Here is a 22,128-nt window from a genome sequence, read left to right as displayed (position 1 = left end):
CATTCTCGAGATATCTTTGGGACAGTGAAGATTTGGAAGAAAATTGCTACCCTTACTCATGGCGTCTTTTTGAAATTTGTGACCATTTGCAATCAAGGGGTGGGGGTGAGCTGAACAAGAGTCTCTTGGCACAGTTTATGAGCATTGTATTTGCTTTGAAAACCACAACTGAGCAATATTCCCAGAACCACTTCCATTATTCATAAAGAACTCTATGAGCAATGGGAATGGAATCCTTGCTGGAGGCAAGGAGCCACTAGCGAATGATCTGCGGCGTTGCAAAGTGTTTCTCGCCCATGGTTTTGGATTTTTGTGGCAGTCAGTATGTGAAAACCATGAATCTGCAGACAGGAATGCGCTGTTGAGCCTGTTTTCCAATGATGTCAGACATTGCAAGATATCACTAGGAGAAAGTGAGGACTGCAGATGCTGGAGATCAGAGCCGAAAATGTGTTGCTGGAAGAACGCAGCAGGTCAGGCAGCATCCAAGGAGCAGGAGAATCGACGTTTTGGGTATGAGCCCTTCCTGATGCCCAAAACGTTGATTCTCCTGCTCCTTAGATGCTGCCTGACCTGCTGTGCTTTTCCAGCAACACAGTTTCGGCATTGCAAGATATCACCCAGACTCATGGGAGCATGAGGATGTGGGATTAAATTGGATAGTTGTTTCAAAGAGTTAGCAAAAACATGGTGGGGTTGAATGGCCTCGTGCATTGCAAGATACTGCGATTATGAAGATTGTTAACCTAGACGTTGGGACAATGGGACTGACTGGGGATTAGTTCACAGAAAGCTGCTGTCATTTCAAAGGTCCAATGTACCTCCATCCACCTCCTGTCCTGTATTGACTCTATAATTCCTTAATCTCAGGAGTATTTTGTCATCAGATCTACACAGCTAACGAGCCACTTTAAAGTCTCAGTTGAGAGAAAGCATCTTTTTCTTATGAAGCACCCCTTTAAGCCTGCATTATTCTAATCAGTTAGGGTTTGTACTGAAACCTCTGAATCGGAGCTTGAACCGACAGGCAAGAGCACCTTAATCTGCTTTGTACCCAGGGCGTATTGGAATATCGTTGCTCCAGTCTCCTTTTGTAGCCTTTGAAGCTGTTACTGCAGTCAAGAATTTGGCCTGCAGTCTGAGTCACAATAGTGCGCTGGTGGGTAGGATTTTGGGGGGCTGTGGTGGTGGACTGTAGAACTTTATTAATTCTTTTTTGGATTAGGTGTCGGAGATGTTGCATTTCCCCATTCGAGTAACTGTGAAAGATTTTATTGCACTATTTAACCAAGATCAGAAAGCTCTTTAATGACTTGGTCACATGGCTGTCAAACAGCAGATTACCCTGATCATTCATTCCTGCATTGCGTAGAATTAGATGCACCTTGGACACTCTTTTCTTGTAATTTCAGTTTCAGATTGGGAGCTAAATTGTATATTTTTTCTTCAAAATTGAGTATCGGAAGCCTGGAATTCTCTTGGGTCTCCTTTAAAATGCCCTTTCTTCCAGTTTGACTTTGTAAGAATAAAGTCTCTGTCCTTTACATGGTTAGTAGTTGGCAAGGGCTGTCTTGGCTTCTTCCACTCAGAGTCACTGTCCCTTTATCTCAGGTGAGACCAGTTATCTACTCATCAAATTGCTTCTGAATTATGCAGCTAATTTACAGTGTTAATTTATGAATCAATGTATAGCCTTTTCATTTGGACTTGTGTTAAGAAAGGTGAACGTGGTTTAATTTTTATGTTGTTCTCGGTGCTCAGGTTTGTTTGTTTACATGTATTTTTTAATGAGGTTTTATAGTCCTTGAAGTGAAGAAATGGAGATAACTATACAGGGGGGAAATTAAACAAGAGGTAGAGGAAAACAAATCTGCTGTTGCCAAGCAACAGGGTGCCAGAGTCATGGTGTGCTAAAGAGTAGAATTCAAAGTGGTAAACTCTTGACTAAGATACCTCGCGTTACTGCTGGAAACAGAGTTTAAGGAACAATGTGTGTTTGCTGGCAGATTAAAGTATTAGTGAGTTTAGTTTGCAGTTTATTTTGGTGTCTCGGAGAGATATGAACTGGAAAAAAAGCATCTATTAAATGTGTAGAAATGCAGTGGAAGGAAACTGGTTTCAGCTGTGCCAGCCTGAACCAAAGGCACTGCTGTGCAGACAGTGGTAAATATTGTGCTAAATTACTGGTGGTATAGTGGCTTAATGGTTAGCACTGCTGCCTTACAACATCAAGGACCTGGGTTCAAATCCAGCCTTGGAAAACTTGTCTGTGTGGAGTTTGCATGTTCTCCCTGCATCCGCTGGGTGCTCTGGCTTCCTCCCACAGTCCAACGATGTAAGGGTTAAATGAATTGGCCATGCTAAATTGCCATAATGTCCAATGATGTGCAGGCAAAAGTGAGGACTGCAGATGCTGGAAACCACAGTCTATATTAGAATGGGGCTGGAAAAGCTCAGCAGGTCAGGCAGCATCCGAGGAGCAGGAAAATCGACGTTTCGGGCAAAAGCCCTTAATCAGGAATCCTGATGAAGGGCTTTTGCCCGAAACGTCGATTTTCCTGCTCGTGTGATGTGCAGGCTAGGGTAGGTTAGCTGTAGGGTGAGCCTGCACCAACCCTCTTTCCACACTGTTGGAATTCTGATTCTAACATTGACTGGGTTTACTGATAGGATAAAAGGAATAATGTTCAGTTTGAATCCTTTTCTGGTGCTTTATAATGTATTGGCATGAATGGAGGATTGGTTATCTAACAGGAAGCAATGAGTGGGGATAAATGAGTATTTTTCTGGTTGGTGATCAGTGACTTGTCGTGTGCCTCAGGGATCAGTGTTGGGACAGTAATTATTCACAATTTACGTAGATGATTTGGAGTTGGGGACCACGTGTGTCAAAGCTTGTGAATGACACTAAGATGAGTGGTAGGAGATGAGGAGAGGCTGAGTAAATTGGGATTATATTCATTGGAATTTAGAAGAATGAGGGGGGCTCTTATTAGAAACATCGATTCCCTTTATAATTTTATAAGATAGAAGTAGAGAGGATGTTTTCACTGGTGGGCGAAACTAGGACAAGAAGGCATAGCCTCAAAATTAGGGGGAGCAGATTTAGGACTGAATTGAGAATGAGCTTCTTCACCTAGAGGGTTGTGAATCCATGGAATTCCCTGCCCAGTGAAGTAGTTGAGGCTTCCTCAGGACATGTTTTTAAAACTAAGATAAAACTAAGAACATCCAGATGGCCTACTCCTGGTCCGTCTTCTTATGTTCTAATGAAAGCTTTCCAATCTTTTATCTATTGTAACGTAGTTCTTGTCTAACAAATATTTTATACTCTATAGAGCTCCATAAAACTGGGTTCCATTACACCAGGTTTCATCAGGTGGGATTATATCAATTTTGTATTTCCCTCCTGTGTGCCTTTTCTTTATTGCTATGTCTAGTTCATATTACTTAAGAATTTCTTTTTAGCAAAAACGATTGTTATTGACAGGTATTGAGTGCAATTAAAGTGATTTTAATTTGCTAGAATGGTTTAATGGTAGAACAGTATTTGAGTCAGTTATTGAATAGTGTGGATCTTTGCTTCTCATTCCATCCCCACCCCCTCATGTTTCATCTTTGCAAATTTTGCATTTTATTTTAGTAAGCATCACCTGTCATAGTTAAAGCTAACTTTCAAAAGAGCTCCAACTTTTCTATCCCCAGCACATTAAACCAGGAACCTTTGGAACCTTCAGCACTGACAGAGTCTATCCTGACCATCATGCTCATGCTGAGTCTTTGAAAGAGCTGTCTAGTTGATCCCATCGTCTGCTTATTCCCCATCGACCTGCAATTTTGTTCCCTTTGAAGTTTTTATTTAGTTCTGTTTTGGAAGTTGCTTTTGAATCTGCTTCCATGCCCCTTTTGAAGCATTGCATCCAGATCACCACACACATGTCAAGATGTATTGAAGCTTCATTTTCTTCAGGTTCAGAACCTGCACAATGCCCTTTTCCAATAACCATGACCCTTGGGAAATTCAATGCAAATTCTAATATGCACAAAATCCATCCCCTCCCACCCTAGGGCATTTATTCTCAAGGGTGTGAGGCTAGAAAGTGTGGGACAAGGGATTCATTCAGCATTCAACTGGGGATTGTCTTGGTGACCTGGGTTTGGTTGTTGCTACCAGTTGTTACAAAGACCAAGGGCACCCCATTGCTCCCATTGCTCCCATCACTGGAGCACTTCCACCTGATGAGTGCTTGTTCTGTTTGGAAATGATACAAAAGCTGACTGAAATGAATGACACAATGCAAACTGACTGAAAATTGGATTGATTTGCACCCTAGGAATTGGAATAAAGTTGAAAATCACACACAACTCCCTGATGCCAAGTTGAGAATTATTAAACTTGGTGGCTGCCTCCTTCTCCTCCTGTTTACTGAATTCCTCTGTCCTTGCAAATAGCAACAGAACCCTGGGCTGAAGGTAAAATGATCTCTTTCAATGTAATCAAAAGACTAGAGATCCATCATGTTTGACCTGCCAATTGCTACAACAGCCAAAACAGTGTCTTTGTTTGTCCACAGGGAATGTGTTGACAGAGATGTAGTGCATCTGTCACACATGCTTGCCTTCCTTATTAATAATTAGTTGCCTCAATGTACACAATGATCATGGGACCAGAAAAGGGGAAAATGAATTTTCTCCAGCTGATGTTCCACCATTTAGCTTAATGTCCCCAAACCCTAATGTTGCGGAAAGAATTTAACCCTCTGCTGTCCATGCAGGCTATGCCATTAACCCTTTAAGTTAAAGGAGATTATTTTTTCTGTCTTGACCGCTTGTAAAACTCAGGCACTGATGCACCCTTCAGTGGTTGTATCAAGTATTAAACTGTCAGCAAAGGAGTTAACATCATCTTAACACATTCAACTGCCTTTATCTATTCTCTTTAGGCGAGTTATTGCATGATCGAATCTCTGAGCTCAGGACAAAAGCATTCTAGGATTATGCCTGCACAATCACATTGAAAGTCCTGTCTAGACCCACTTGTTTGTGCTTTTCAATGAATCTATGTAATTTTTTTCTTTCTATTTGCAATTTATTTTTGAAATTTAGTATTATGTCAGTTCCTGAGGCCCCCCCCAGCCATTTCAGGCAGTACATTCTGTAAATTATCTACACATAGATCTTTGGTTTCTTAGTCAATTGTCTGAAATCTCATTATTGATCTGTTCCAGCAAAAGCTATTCTCCCTATCAATGTGGTGGAAGCTGGTACAATTGCAACATTTAAAAGGCATCTGGATGGGTATATGAATAGGAGGGGTTTGGAGGGATATGGGCCGGGTGCTGGCAGGTGGGACTAGGTTGGGTTGGGATATCTGGTGGGCGTGGACAGGTCAGACCGAAGGGACTGTTTCCATGCTGTACATCTCTATGACTCTATGACCGTATTAGAGCTCTTCATAGCTCTGAGCCATTGTTAAATGTCCCCTTCAATGTTCTTTGCACTACAGAGAGCAATTCCGACATCTCTAATCTCCCTGTGTAGCTTCTTTTTTCACGTGTGTCAAAGAGCAGGGAACCAGACAGAAAAGACACATTGGAGGTTGTGAGGTAGGTTGGAAGCAGAGACAAAATGTTGAGGTAGGAAGAATGAGGGAAAGCTCATTAATGACTGGAGGAGTAGCCACCACTGATGGAGCCAGGAATGAGAAGGAGACTGACGTCTTGGGTCATTGCTTCCCAATCTTTTTCCGACTGTGATCCCATCTTGGGACTTGAAAAGTGCTGTGACCTGCAACAGCAGGGCCCTGTTAGAGTGGGAGCATGCTGGTCAGAGCTCCATGGTAACCATTGCTGCCTCAGCTAATGACCCTAAACTTTCAGCTTGTGATGCCCACTTTCGAAAGCCCAATGTTAGGATGAAGGAATAACAGACGGCTTGCAGGAGGTGAGCAAAGGAGAGCTATACAACCACCATGTAGAGGTTTGAAGCTGAGGACCATTTTTAAAAAAACCTTCCTGTTCTAATTTTTATTTCAAGATATGATCAAATTACAAAACATTGGCTGAAAACTGTCTTGAAAGATCCAAGTGTCTTAATTGAGATAATTGTGGTGTCGGTCTGGGCAAAATTTCAAATCAGGAAGACATCTGCTAAATGAGTCTGTTTGTTGCTACCCTCCCACTACATAACTGACTCAGTATCACCGATACAATGTAAATGATGTAATGTTTGGACATTGCAAAACTTTCCCACTGTATAATATGTCTGTGTCAAATACATGCTGTATGATGTTCTAATGCTTCTTGGTGAGAAGGTGTTATAGAGTTCTCCGCTACTCTAAATATACTGTTACGTATTTGTATAGTAACTTACATTCTCTGCACTTTGGAGTTGCCTATGAAGTTAGAATCTTTTGTTGGTAACCCAAAAACAAAAGAGACTGGGATTAATTTTCTTTGCTGTGTCTTCTTTGTCTTTCTAGGGACTGACTCCCTTGCTAGGATACAGTGACTGTGTATTGGCAAGCTATTTAACAGACCATCACAGCTACGTTTACTGTTAAATATTTGCACAAGCAGACCCCTGGCCGGGCTTGGTGAATAGTGACTGGGAGCGGAATCAATTGTAATTCCACTCCCACTTGTTTAACCCAGACCAATTGTAGCTTTGCTTCATGGCTGTGGTGGAGGACGGGGATTCAGCATTGGCCGGGACTTGTGGAGGGGGAGCATGGGGTGGGGGATGGGATTGAAAGAGGGGGTTGGAATCTTTAATCTTTATAACCCTGAGATGGTAGTTTTCTTTTGCCTGAATCACACTGTGAATGACTGCATTGGGGTTTTGGGTGAGCTACAGTCAGTTGACAACTTGGTCTGAGATTTCCCAATCAGATTATCTGTTTATCCATTCCCATCAATTGTTCTTGTGTAATTTTAATTTTCAAATGAGCAAAATGCCGCTGATTGGTTTTCTCGGGTTACGAATCTCCCAGAATATTTCAAGATTTATTGTTGGGAAAGGGGGTTAGTGATCCATGTGAAGTGAAGGGCATTTTTAACTGACATGTCAGGGCTGGGATTCTTTTTCAGTGAAAGGCCATGCAATGTGCATTGACAGACAATTCTGGGTCTTGTATTACCTTGTGCTTAATATGCTGAACAGCTTGAAGTTTGAGATTTTGCTGCAAGCTTTAGCACTGAATAGATTCAGTACATGTCCAACTGCAATCATGGTACAGCTTCATGACTGACTGCCAGTAAATGCTTTGGTAATAGACTTCAACAGAATTATAATTCTAGGAAAAGGCTTTTCTGCATTTAATAGTTCAATTATGTCTTAAAGAACATTTAGTGTATATGGCATCTCAGGCAGTGGTCCTGCTGAGTGTTAAAATGTGTACCTCTCTAAACAGCAGCAGGTTTTTAAACATGGTCCTTCCTACTCTAGGCCCCAGCTCATGCTGAGTACAGTCAGCAGAGGCAGACTGCCCTGTGGTGCCTCATCCAAGCATCTGTGTACTAATGTGCCAGTCTAGATAGTGAACATCAGTAGGCTTTTTTTTCTGATGGGAGAAGGATGAGCAGCAACGTGATGCACATTTTCCACTTGGAATTACATGAGAGCAAGAATCGAGCAATTTGGTCCCTCCTCCCAGGCCAGTTAGAGCTTAGGTTCATTCATCACCCAGCTAATTGGAGCCTTCCTCGCCCAATGTGTGTGTTGTTTTGAGTAGCTCTTTTGATTTTAAACTAGGCCTTTTATGCTGCTTTCAATGTGATTCTTCTCCATCTTCATGTGCTTACTGTGTATGTTTAGCTGTGTAATCTGTCTCCAGAGCACTAAATTCGATACTTTATTAACTTACACTGTCTTTGACAAAATGTCCTTCCACGACAGACTTTGGCTTTCGATCTTGACTGGGTCCATGAAAGCATATCTATGTGTTAACCTGAGCCTTGCCAGAAGTGATGTTGAACCAACAGCTGCAGTTGGATCTTCTTGGCAAATATTTCACCATCGACATCATCCCTTGGCTGGGTAGCAAACGTTTACTGGCTGTTAGATTTGGAGGGCAGATTTTGGAACTTATCACTTTTTTTTTAAAAGAAGGTTTGAGAACTGCAATTTGGATAATTGCCCCCTCAACCCAAATCTATGAATATTCAAAAATCCAACGGATCAGTCTGAAATTTCTTTGGAAACGCATTTAATGCATTTCTGTATCTGATCTAAAGAAGCTATCATCTGGTATTAATTTGTTCCTTCCAAGTCAGCAACACACGCGTTTCTCAAATCAGATATCACTTACTGATGTTTTGGTGTTGAGCCTTATGATTTGAAAAGTGAGTGTTGGGGAGTAGGGAAGGAATGAAACAAATTGAACACATACCAGATTTAATGTACCTCCAACTTCTGCTACTTGAAACACTTGAAGAAATATATTATTTAAATTTATGAATACTGTGAAATTGCTATGTTGAGTTGCAGACGATAGTTTTATTCTATTTCTGTTCCCCCAACTGCGTGTGTGTGTGTGCGTGTGTGTGTGTGCGTGTGTGTGTGTGTGTGTGTGTGTGTGTGTGTGCGTGCGTGTGTGCGTGTGTGTGTGTGTTGCATTTCCTGATCCAGTTAAATGCAAAGATGGGGAAAAAATGGTCACCACCGGCTCATGACCAGAGAAGGTCAAGAGAGTGACAAATTGAAGTTTCAACCAAATAATTAATGAATAATCAAATCAACTGAGAATTCAGTGCTGATTTCAGTCAGGGATTCTGAGAAATGTTAAATCCCTTTGCATTGAATTCATGGGCAGCAGCTTTCCCCATGGTCTGAGGCCCATTCAATCTCTTCTGTGCAGTTGAATCTGACCCCCTGTATTCTTCCTACGAAGTGTTACAATTGACAACTCTTCAATTCTCCAGCATTCATTGCCTGCCTTTGAGAGGAGTGTTGGAAATTAAAAGGGGGTTGATGGAGGAGGGGAGTAGAGGAGCACAGAGACCAAGGAATACTGTGGAGGAGTCCACTAAGCCCACAAAATCATCTTTACTCAAGATCCAACATGAATCCCACTTACCATGCTCCCTTAACTCCCTATATAGGAGGGGGGCATATTTTAATGGAACCCAACTGAAAGTAGCAACAAAATCTTTTGACCATGAAACCGATGCAGAGAGCTGATGGTTTTGACACGTGTACCTCTTACAGTTAAGGAACAGAATAAATCTGCTGTTGGAACCAGCCCATAAACACTGTTAAGTTCCATTCAGTCTTCTAGGCTTTTGGTTGGCGCCCAATACCAGTTAAAAACATATCAATTAGCTTTGCTCAATCCTTGCGTGCTTTTATATTGCATACTGCAGGATGATTGTACTTAGTTCCCAAAGCTTAATTTGATTTGTACTCATTGCTGTAGAAGAGAGCATATACATCTGTTACAGGACACTCTTAAACCTACACACAGGAGCTGAAAAACCTCTTTCTGATTGCCATCTATCCATCCACCCCTCCCCCCATGCCCCTTTCTCACATCAATTTATGTTATAGCGCTCCAGGGGTTGTAATTTGAATGAGCTGCAGTGAGGTATAATGGGATCCAATAAACATATCAACGTTTTGATACATTATGCTGCTCCCGCTGTTTAATAGCTGGGTGAGTCATGCCAGTAAAGGAACCATTAACCATTTTTAGTTTGAAGCTGATGGTGAGAGTGCAAGCACTGAGCAGTGACTGGCTCTTGAACGCTAAAGTGATGCAGGAGCGTGAAGCCAGGGTCCCCTTTGTTTTTGGACGGGGTATGCCCTGTCGCAGCCTCTCCTCAATATTCCTCTTTCTCTGTTCATCTGTTTCCTGCCCTGCAGCCACCCAGATCCTGCATGGGGTTAGGGAGTGGGTCAATATACTGGGCGTTTTTGGGGTTGCCCCCGGCAATTGGAGGGGGTGGTGGGAGGCTGGTAATCTTAGAGCAGGGGGAGAACGGGCATGATAGCGGGGGGAGGGTGGCAGAGCATGACAGTAGAGAGGCAAGAAGCTGGGATTGGTGGAGGGTGGGATGGAGACTTCCTAGACTGGCTTATTTGGCGGTGGGTGTGGGATTAGTGCATCGCCATGCAACCCACGATCATAAAGAATAACGCTTGGGGCTGTGGATTGTGTTTTGGCTGGTTCATGCATTGGATGGTTCTGTTGTAAGCAGCGAATCTTTCAGGTACCTCTGCTCTCAGCTGGAGAATCCCTTCCCAAACCTCTCTGCCACCCTTTCCTCCTTTTCAGGCTCACCTTCTAAAGACAGCCAGGCTGTTGGTTATTATTTCCTAATGTGTTTCAGTATCATTTTCATTTTATAACATCCATACGGTGCATCATGGGGCATTATGTTACATTTAAAGGGGCAATACCAATTTCCTTTTGTGGCTTTTCTTTTAAACCCAATCTTGTTGCCTGGAGCTTCATATCAATCTCGGGTTTCTTTTAGTGTGACTGGGATTTGGAATTGATGCAGACACTTGGAAACATTTTGAATAAGATAGCAATCTTATAATCAAAAGTCTTGTAATTGGAGATGGCCTAGTGGTATTCCCGCTGGGACATCTCTGCTGACCTGGGTTCGAATCCTGCTATGATAGATGGTGGAATTTGAATTCAATTTTCATAAAATCTGGAATTAAAAGTCTGACAATGACCATTGTCGATTATCGGAAAACCCCATCTGGTTCACTAATGCCCTTGAGGGAAGGAAACTGCTATTCTTACCTGGTCTGGCCTCTGTGTGACTCCAAACCTACAGCAATGTAGTTGACTCTTAACTGCCCTGTGGACAGTTAGGGATGGGAATAAATGCTGCCTAGCCAGTGATGCACTTATCTCATGAATGAATAAATAAATTTTAAAAACGTTGTGTTGGCTGATGCTTTAACTGGGAGAAAGTGAGGACTGCAGATGCTGGGGATCAGAGCTTAAAAATGTGTTGCTGGAAAAGTGCAGCAGGTCAGGCAGCATCAAAGGAGAAGGAGAATCGACATTTCGGGCATAAGCCCTTCTTCAGGAATGAGGAGGGTGTGCCAAGCAGGCTAAGATAAAAGGTAGGGAGGAGGGACTTGGGGGAGGGGCATTGGGAATGTGATAGGTGGAAGGAGGTTAAGGTGAGGGTGATAGGCCGGAGAGGGGGTGGGGGCGGAGAGGTTGCGAAGAAGATTACAGGTCAAGAAGGTGGTGCTGAGTCTGAGGGTTGGGACTGAGAAAAGGTGAGGGGAGGGGAAATGAATCTTTTCTCAGTCCCAACCCTCAGACTTAGCACTGCCTTCTTGACCTGCAATCTTCTTCCCGACCTCTCCGCCCCCACCCCCTCTCCGGCCTATCACCCTCACCTTAGCCTCCTTCCACCTATCGCATTCCCAACGTCCCTCCCCCAAGTCCCTCCTCCCTACCTTTTATCTTAGCCTGCTTGGCACACCCTCCTCATTCCTGAAGAAGGGCTTATGCCCGAAATGTCGATTCTCCTTCTCCTTTGATGCTGCCTGACCTGCTGCGCTTTTCCAGCAACACATTTTTAAGCTCTGATGCTTTAACTGAGCCATGCAGAATTTTAAGTTCTGAAGAGTGCAACAGTGCTGTTACTCAAAAGTCTTTAAATTATCACTTTACTGGCTGCTGTAAATCTCAAACATTCTGATGCTTTCAGTAATAATGAGAAAGCACACTGAATGGTTGCTGTTATGGAGCCCAAAATCTACTACAATGACCACTATAAGGTCATAAAACAGACCAAGAAGCTTCACAGGAGTGTCCAGGTGCGACATTTGAAATGATGCCCCTTAAGGATAAAATTTTTTAAATCAAAGTGGTTGTTTAACCAGGAGCCAATGTAAATTAGCGAGGAAAAAGCTAATGGTGAAATAGAGCTCTGTGCCAGTCAATGTCATGAGAGATGCCCAAGTTGGCCCCAGCTGATTTCCTTTGGGTAAATTTTCTGCCACTGATCTTGTAAGACCAGCCCACAGGGCTCACTACTGTGGAAGGCATTAAGCAGTGAAGGATTAACCACTAATGAATCTTCAGCAGAAGATGCACGTACTTGAGTAACAAGTAATGTCCTAATGTAGATTAGAGGTTACGTTTCCTTCAAACTGATTAACCCAATTTACACTGGATAAGAGAATTAGGTTAACCTGGCATCTCTTTGGATATACCAAATTTGCATGTTTGTTAACTGTAGCCATATGGTTAACGACTGGAGCAACTGAAACAGACAGTTAGAATTGACTAGTTCCTAGCACGGATGGTCTTGTATATTTTGGTGGGCAAGGCTATACGAAGGTGCCAGAGTGAACTCTTTCAGGCCAGCTGCCTTTAACAGCAGTACGTGGGCAGACAGAGCTGCAAAAAGTGGAGTACCTTCCAGCAATAAATATAGTTTTGCTAATGGTTGGCTTAATCTCCCCTCTATCCTGTTTGCGTCCTCACTCGTGCCAAGGGAAAGCATTCTCTTCTATCACATCCATTTGAGGTTATTTTATTTTGTTTGTCATATTTCCATTGCCCTGGCAATTTTTAAAATCTCACAGTGGAGCCAGGTGGTTAGATGAGTCAGTTATTGCTGCAAAATTGAAAGAAAGTGCCTGGATATTACTTTCTGTTAGAAGGTAAAGCTGTGGAATTTTGCAATGAGCAAGGAAACCACTCCACACATCCTGTGCATATCATTTCCATTTTGCACTTTGGACTGCTCTCTAATTAGTGGAGTATAAATTGGGGTCAGGCCTGAACCCCAGCCACTTGTTGGCAGGTGGGATAGCTTAAAGTGTTGGCTTAATAACCTGCTAATAGATCTTTCTTGGTGGACAGGTGGTTAGAATTCAGCACTCACTGCTGTGACCTGGGTTCAATTCCCGCTCAGGGAATGAGAGTTTATGTATTGGCTGTCCTGTGGCATATTGGTACCTCTGGACCAAGAGGTCTGGATTCAAGTCTCAGTTGCTCCAGGGGTCTGTAATAACATCTCCAACCAAAGTTGATTAGAAAATAGGTTTAAAAAAAAACTGTTAATGACCTAGGAGAAGTAAGCGCATGACATGGGATACACACACACACAGATTATGAATCTAGTTTATCTAATCACTGAGGAAATCAAGGGATATGGGGAGAACGGTGGAAAAGAGCACTTGAGGTTTATCAGATCAGCCATGATCTCATTGCATAGTGGAGCAGACATGATGGGTTGAATAACCTACTTCTGCTTCAAAGTCTTAGCTTAGGAGCTAAAATAAGTGATGACTTTGGCTACTAAATGTATCTTATGGCACTTAATTTCCTAACATAGGATTACATAGAGTAGTCTTTCACTGAAATAGGTCAGTAGTCATAACTGTTCCATATTGGTGGATTCTGGTACACGCTGGTCCATACTGGTATCTCTCCTGTCTTCTCCATCATTATAACCTCTCCATTTCATTCTCCCTCATCTCCTTCTCAGGCTTCCCTTTCAATGTATCAGTACTCTTCACCTCAACCACTTCATTGATGGTGAGTTCTTCATTCTCACCAGTCTCTGATATTTTGAATTTCTCAGTAACTACCTTTATATTGATGAGTTTTGTTTCTCCATCAAGCAAAGTGGAGTTTTTAAATATGGCTGTTTTGATTTGAGCAGTTGGCATACATTGTGCGGAAACTGTCCAGTTTGTTTAACTGTGCCCTTCCATCTTGTAACAATGATTCATTTCAGGAAAGATGGTGTCGGAGTGAGAGAAAGAAATGTGTTGTAATCGAGCTCTGTGCTGTCAATGTTAGTACAGAGCGCCTTTTCAATGCTTGGCCGATTGCCAGTTTGAAAGGTTAGACCAGAGAACCTGACAGATCGAGTTCCATTGAAGTCTTGCACAATACACCTGAAGCTGGTAACACAGAGCATTTAATTTATCGTGAATTAAGGGTTTTTGTTCTGTGGCTGTGGCCTAGTTTCTTGGCCTTCGAGCAACAACTCTGAGAAGCTGTCTTGAGACCTCACAGGAGGATAGAGTGATTTCTGAGCTCTGATTTTAAACTCCTGAAAATCGATAGCCCATTGACTAGTGGAGTGCAGTGGCAGTGGATTAAGAGCCTGTGGGAGTCAGAGAAATGGGGTGGCAGAGGTGGGGGGCATGGTAGCAACACAATCTGACAGGCGGTTTAAGCTTCCAGGATCAGTCTTGCACAGGCAGATGAAACAACGCCCTCCAGCCAAACCATAAAATATTTAACTCCCATCTGAGTCACTTCACCAAACCTCTGCAGAAAAGCCATTGTGATAACACTTTACAGCTCCATTTTATTTGAAGGGTTTGCACTCCAGTGAGTCTGGCGTTGATGTTGCTGCATGACTTAAGTTCTGTATAAATGCTGACTAGCTTGACTCTGGATTTGTAGAGTTAACTGCTTAACGCCTCCCACTGGCGACTTGACTGGAATGAATTCCCAATATTGTGGCTGTAAATAAGATCTGAGGCATAGAAAATCATGAGAGGCAGGGATAGGATAAATAGACATGGTCTTTTCCTTGAGGTGGGGAGCCCAGAACTAGAGGGTATAGGTTTAAGATGAGAGGGGAAATATTTAAAAGGGACCTGAGGGGCAACTTTTCTAAACCAGAGGGTGGTGCCTGTATTGAATGAGCTGCCAGAGGAGGTGGTGGAGGCTGGTACAATTACAGCTTTTAAAAGGCATCTGGATGGGTGTATGAATAGGAAGGGTTTATAGGGATATGGGCCAAGTACTGGAAAATGGGACTAGATTAGGTTGGGATATCTGGTCGGCATGGACGAGTTGGACCGAAGGGTCGGCTTCTGTACGTCTCTGTGACTCAGTGAGGCCATTCAGCGATCTCTGTGCAACAGTAAGAGTTTTCTTTTCCCAGCAAAGCAGATGATGGTAGTCAGCATAATGAGCAGGCACCTATTTCAGTGGCTGTGTGTGCTCTCGAAAGGAAGCTTGATTCTTGTAAATTGGATCTACTCTGTTTTAAAATACAAGTAGTATAGCCCAGTGGGCTCCCAGCTGTGTTAAAGAGAAAGGTGACCACACATTTGACCCATCTGTAATTCTGAAGACTGTTGTTAAGGGCTGTGATTACCGATGGGAACGTGTTAGCAACCTACTCATTTTAATGGTGCTGTGCATGCATAGAACAGCTTTTTAAAGGAGTGGGGAGGCAGATTACAATATTGATGCTATCTCCTGAGGACCCATACTCTCAGTGGTAGGGTTCATGAGGTTTGGAGAATGCCTTTGGAGGAGCCTTGGTGAGTTATTGCATCTTGTCGATGGTACACACTCTTGCCACTCTTAGGCGGTGGTAGAGGGAGTGAATGTTAAAAGTCGTGGCTGGCGTACCAATTGGTCAGGTTTCTTGGTCCTGGATACTGTTGGTAGGGTGGCATGGCAATTAGCACTGCTGCCTCACAGTGCCAGGGACCAGGAAAATGGTGTCGGAGTGAGTGAAAGAAATGTGTTTTAATCAAGCTCTGTGCTGTCAATGTTAGTACAGAGCGCCTTTTCAATGCTTGGCTGAGTGCCAGTTTGAAAGGTTAGACCAGAGAACCTGACAGCAGCTTCTGGTGACTGTCTATGTGGAGTTTGCACATTCTCCCCCTGGATTAGGTGGATTAACCATGATAAACACAGATGGGGTTTAGAGTAGGTTGCGGGGTCTGGGTGAGATGCCCTTCAGAGGGTCGGTGCAGACTCGATGGGCGGAATGGCCTCTTTCTGCACTGTAAGGACTCTGTGAGCTTCTTGAAAGTTGTTGGAGCAGCACCTGCCCAGGCGAGTTAGAATATTCTAGAACATTCTTCTGACCAGAGCCTTCTCAATGGTAGGCAGGCTTTGGTGCTGTGATGTTACAGAACCTGCTGTTCAGTTGATGCTGTTTGACAATATGATTAGACATCAAAAGTTCCAAGGCACTAACGAAAGAGAAACAGGACGCTTTCACTTACCTGGCCCCCCCATATATTCTTCATACAGCTGGTACAGGATCGATGGGCTGAATAGCTGACTCCTCTGTCCTAATGATTCCATGACATTACAAACGACAGCTGAACTCGTCAACTAGACTGGGTACAGTTCTTTCCAGTGAGTCTTAGCAGGCTACTGTATACACAGCACTTCAGGCTAGGTCAGAAATCAGTCTCAATTTTACTGCCTCCCATAGTCAGAAAATGTAGCGCTGGACTGTATTTTACTGACCAGTTACAGTTGGACTGGAAACCTAAACCCTTGATGCCTGACAATTTTTAATCTGAAAACAAACACTTTCAGGTCTGGGAAGGCTGCCAGCATTTGTGGTAAAAAGGCTAATGCCCTCAGGAGTTGGGTACCCTTTAAATGGTGACGGAGGAGAGAATTGGATGAAAAGTTGTACGGAAGAAAAATGCAAGCCTCTGGGAGCAAGTGTTTGGGGGTGGGAGAGGTGTAACTGATTGAGCAACCTTTTTCAAAGAGAGGAAATAGATTTGGAGAGTCTTCTGAATTGTAAGAATTTGATCAGAAAACGATTGGAGGGGTCAGCGCAAAATTCAAAATTGCAAATCACTTTCCTTTAGCTACATTCCAACAGCGAGATTTGAACCGTTGCCTGTGCAGGGCTGAAATGTGCGTGTTTCATTACTGGCTGTGGGTTGAGTTGCTGACAAAAGATTTCACTTGAAATTCTTTACTTGTGTGAATAGCAGCCAAAACTATCTGCACGTAATTCCTCCCTTTCCAACACCACCTCCCTCCATTTTGTCTCACAGAGCTCTGTACATTCATCCAATGGAGACAAACCAAGGAACTCCACTGAATACCCCAACCATCTAAAGAAGAAGAAGACAGAGGAACGAGATTCGGTGAATGATTATGTAAGTCTACTTGCTTCCTATTTTGGGTCTTTCTCCAACATCGCTGCTTCCCTTGCCTCACTTTTCTCTCCCCATCCCTCAGACCAGCTGGGGATTTTAAACTTTAATCTTGCTTAATCCAGGCTGTCGCAAACTTTTATTCCTGGGGTGCAAGCGTGTGTAGTGTCTGTTATCATTCCCGTGGAGACCAGTAAACCCAAAGAACCAAATCTACCAAATTCTTCCATGGACAAGAATACATTCTTTTCTAAATGTTTGCTCAACTTTACATTGATTTTGGTTTGATTGTTAAACATTACTCAATGAAATTGTGGTCAATAGAAATGAGAAAATGCACACTAAATAGCAGATAGCTCTCCCTGATTTACTGGCAGTCTACTTTAGCACAAATTGCACTAATTTCAGGCATATTAGTCCTTCAAAAGTCTGAAATTCCTCAAGTAGAATTCTGGCTCCTTCTGTTGAAGGTTTTAACCATCATCCTCAAATAACAGCAGCACCCTCCCATACCCAGTTCCGGAGGCTCAATCTTTGTTGAAATGGCGAACTGGTGCAGGACCTTCTCAGCTCTGACCATGATGGTTTTGCTGGTGGGAATCCAGCAGAAACACTTTCATATGAACCCTCACCAATAACCGGGCACAGCCTGGCTGGTGTTGGCCAATCCACTCATTCTGAAATAAGTGAAGTAACCTCATTTTCCTTTATCTTTGTTTCTAGATCCAGCCTTTGTATTCCTTCAGCCTGTCTTGCTCTGCAGCACTGGTTTATCCAAATCTTAGGGTGGCGATGTCTTTTTATGTGCTTTGAACCAGTTTCAGTTTTCCCTAGAAACCTGAAGATTCGGTTGGTTTCCCTATTAGTTCAGGCTCGACCCAAAAAAAACTCAGACTTTGAAACCACAAATTCCATCATGAATCTGATATGCAAACTTTCATAGGACAGTGAGCCAGGCGGGATGGAGACTCTTTCCTGTCCATCATTATTCTCGTGATTACCACTAACCAATTTCACACACGGATAATTCAGAAGATGCTTTAATGTCCTATTTTAAGTGTATTAGGTCAGTTCACTGCCTTCTCAGTCATAAAAACATAACTGAAACATAAAGGAACCAGGGTTAAAAGACCATACAGACTCCCACCGCAGCTCCACCATTCCATAGAGTCATGACTGAACTCCTGCAGAAACCCTTGCCTGCAACTCCTCCCTCCCCCCCCCCCCCCCCCAAAGTCCTTTCATCAGTAATCTGTCTGCCGTGGTGTAGAATATACTGAAAACTTCACCACTCACCGTGTGTGCACCCGTCTGTCCGTCCATCCATCCTTGTGCTCCTCTACCCCCGTTCTCACCTATAAACCTTATGCCCTTACCTCATAGCTCCCTGTTCTCCCCATACCCCCGTTTTGCATTTCCTCCCTTCCACTACCACCTCCTCTCTATTTATCTCCCCACCTAGGCACCCTGTTCCCTTCTACCCCCTCCCCTTTCTTGCACTGCCTGCCTCTCCTTGTGCTCCCTGTCTTGTGCTCTCTCTCACTCTATCTCATGGCCATTCTACCCTTAACCCTTCCAATGCCATAAAAAGATAAGTCGCTTGCCCGTCAATGCCATTTAATAAAGCTCATATGTAATCTAAAGGATTATAAACTTTGTTTGATCTATTGAGGTGCTTGCTCTTCCTCTAAATCTCCCAGTCCCAATTTACATTCCATCTGTCAGAGGGATCACAACCATATCTCACAGTTGAACAGCTTTAGTTGATAAACAAATATTGCATGAACATTTTTATTGTCACATTTTAATAAGGTAATAGATTATGATCAGCATGGTTTGTGAAGTAGATCTGAAACCACTATTACTGTACACTCTTTCTCTTTTCCCACTGAACTGATTCGATGCAGGACTGTGACTTGGTGATTTGATCAATTGAAAATGATTTCATTTGTGGTATCAGGGAGCCCATAAAACACTATATTTCACGTTGCCCAATGACGTACCTGACATGATCTATTCACTGTCTTGTTTTAATGTTTTGAAACATCTGGACAAAATGAGAAGACCTCCTCAAAGAGATGGACTTTTGATCCTGTGTGAAATTTGCTATGCTCTGATTTGACATGGTCCCTCACTTGTTTTTGCTGCCTGTGACCCTTGCCCTTGTCTTTTTGACTTTCACTTCTCTTTTCTATTATGTGCTTGAATGCCGTCACTAGGAAGTAACCATCATGCCTCTTATGTGATTGAACTTTTCTGGACCTCTCTTCCTTGCCCCTGTTGTTCCTTGCAGCTAAATGGTCAAATTGTTTCCAATTTGTACTTTGTTCATCGCTTAGTCAATTCTTTGTTTTGTTAAAGAGAGAACATTCTTCAAAGGAAATCACTTAAAGTGCGATTTGAGTGTCATAAATTAAGCCATCCCTTGATGTCCATCCTCCCTGCGCTTGATCACCGTTTGGTGACCTTGGCTAAAAATGTGTTTATGTAATTATAGATAGTGCATAAATTATAGGCAACAACTACTTGGATGAGAGTTTGGATGCAGTGTGGAATAATACCTGGAATCATATACTTTCACTGACGTGTTACAGCACAAAACGAGGCTATTTGGCCTGTCCTGTCAGCACTGGCTCACCAAAAGACCAACCTGACTTAATGCCATATTCCTGCATTTTACCCATACCCTTGTACATTATTCCCATTTACATATTCATCCAGTGCCCTCTCAAATTCCTCAATTGAACTGAAGGAAGATATCTATCTGGTTGTGCCTGAAGGAGCTGTGTAAGGTAGCGCTCTTTCTGACCGATTGCTGATTCCACTCTGAGTGAGTCTGAACTTTGTGGGTGTGGGAGCAGAGTGCTTGCTCAGTGTTGCTTCAGTTGTGTCGCAGTAAAGTGACTTCATCGCATGTCTGCTTTTACAGACTGCTCGAGTTTGGAGAAGGGGGCGTGAGAAACCTGCAACTGAGGTTAGAGTAAAAGTTAAAAAATAAATAGTGCATTTGCTTGCAGCGATCTAGTTGTGCTGCTCATGAATACAAACTCTACCGTACAGTTATCCGGCTGCAGATAAATAGTTCTGCACTGCCATCTTGTGAGTAAAGTGTGTTATAAACGCCGCTGAAAAACACACATCACAATGCCATGAAATATAGTGCTCTTTTCTACACCTGCTTTTGACTTCCATATAGAATCAGAGAATGGTTACAGCACAACATTCAGCCTGTCACATCTGTGCTGGCTGTCTGTGAGACCAACTTGAGTAGTCTCGTGCTGTGTCCTATTCCCCATAACTTGCAAAGTTTCTCTTCTGATAGTTATTGAATTCCCCTTTGAAAGCTGTGATTGAATCTGTCTCTACCAGACACTCTCTGGCTGATTCTCTTCAGATCCTAATCACTCGCTATGTCGGGGGGAAAAGAAAATGATTTTTCTCAAGTAGCCTTTGGTTGTATTGCCAATCTTCTTTAAATTGGCTTCCCTTGGTCCTTGACCTTTCTTCCTAAGTGGACCAATCCTATCTACTAGTGACCCTATCTACTATGATCAGACACTTCATGAATTTGAACATCTGTATTAAATCTCCTCTCAACATTCTATCATCAGATGAAAATGGCCCTTGCCTCTCCTTTTCTGTCCCATGTAACTGAAGCCTCTCATCCCTGGACCTTCTTAAATTTTATTGTACTCTCACTAATGCCTTCACATCCTTTTTAAAATTTGAGCCCAGAGTTGTGGGCACTTCTCCAGATGAGGTTAAACTAATGTTTTAGAAAGTTCACCACAGGTTTTGCTCATTGTATAAACAGTCCTTTGTGAAATATTCATTTTAATGTTTCTCTTTGCAATGCAGAGCTTTTTTTTTTGCAAATTCTCACCATAATTTGATACTGATGCAAGTTCAGATGTCCATGTAATATACTTTAACTTAGGTGGTGAACTGAATGTCTAGTCAGGTTGCACATACGTGCTGTAGTATCCCTGTTTTAAGAGATGGGCCATTGTAATTTTCCTTTAAACACATTTTTATTGCAACTGTAGCCATGGGGGTTTGTGAGCCTTCTGAAAGTGAATATCTTTCTTGTGTTGCATGTCATGCCCCTTAACCTTGCTATCACTCTATCCCTCTCCTCCTTTGACACTTATTTATCTCTTTGACCAAGAGTGTACTCCTGTCCTGATCTTTTGTTGTTTGCTGTCAAATTTCTGCTCCTATAAAGCATCTTGGCAAGATTTACACAGAAATTACTGGTGAAACTCAGCAGGTCTAGCAGCATCTGTGGGGAGAAAACAGAGCTGACAAAAAATAATCACTGGATTCAAAACATCAATTCTGCTTTCTCCCCACAGATGCTGCCAGACTTGCTGAGTTTCGCCACTAATTTTTGTTTTTGCCTCAGATCTCCAGCATCCTTGATACTTTGTTTCATTTTGGGAAGACAGCTTCTGTTTCAAAGGTGCTATGTAAATTCAAAATGGTTGTAGTTTGCCTGATTTGTCAGTCTTACTCCAGAATTTCAAGTGAGACCATAGGAGGCATCATTTCAATTCTGTTCCACTCACATTTTCTATTTCTGCTGTCCTGAAGTGTTTGCTCCATTTCTTCCCAACAGCGATAGTTACTGATGGGTTGAGTTTTGTTTTGAAAAGAGCCATTTAGATGTCTTTTTACCTGGCCTTTCCTGTTTATCAAATCCTCACCACTTTCATATTGCTAATCCTGAGTTAGAACCCTCATTACGAATTGACTGGAGATATATTCTTACCAATTACTTTCACAAATCCTTCACTCTTTTTTTGTACACATGTATTCCAGTCTCCCCTTAGTAACTTCTTTACTGCAGTAAGTCCAGCCATGGATATTACTTTCATCATGATTAAACTACCTGATCTTTGTCACTATCCCTGCATCTTCATTTGCAGAATACTTCACTGCAGTATTGAGTTAAAGTGGCAAATCTGTTATTGGATTTTGTGTCTCCATTTTTAGTTTTCTGTTCTAATTTTAATTCTATTCCTATTCTGTTCTATTCTTGAATATTCCTTTGATATTCAAGTGTGTGTAGATTTTATTGTATGTTTTGCAGTTCAGCCACAATAATTAAGACAACCCCTCCCGACCACTATCTTTAAATTTAAAAAGGAAAAACACAATGTGGTTTTGTGCCCCTTGGTCCTCAAGAAATTGTTCTTGAATGCAGCCCAGCCTGGTGCGTTACAACAGAGAGCAGAGAGAAATGAGTTCAGGCAC

General features: G+C 42.6%; 1 protein-coding gene across 2 annotated transcripts in view; it reads left to right on the top strand.

The window, feature by feature from the left end:
* The window catches only part of LOC122565380 (transducin-like enhancer protein 1), a 163,900-nt gene that overhangs the window by 101,546 nt on the left and 40,226 nt on the right, over nucleotides 1-22,128 (top strand). For both annotated transcript variants that reach the window (XM_043721297.2, XM_043721295.2), the window contains one exon: nucleotides 16,771-16,875. In XM_043721297.2, the coding sequence (XP_043577232.1) occupies nucleotides 16,771-16,875 (105 nt within the window). The remainder of the gene's footprint in view (nucleotides 1-16,770; nucleotides 16,876-22,128) is intronic.

Source organism: Chiloscyllium plagiosum, unplaced genomic scaffold (genome assembly GCF_037043375.1).
Source record: "Chiloscyllium plagiosum isolate Xiang-an unplaced genomic scaffold, Cpla_swu_hap1 HiC_scaffold_28, whole genome shotgun sequence".
NCBI lineage: Eukaryota > Metazoa > Chordata > Chondrichthyes > Orectolobiformes > Hemiscylliidae > Chiloscyllium > Chiloscyllium plagiosum.
Note: the sequence above shows the minus strand (reverse complement) of the source record. Positions and strands in the feature narration are given on the sequence as shown.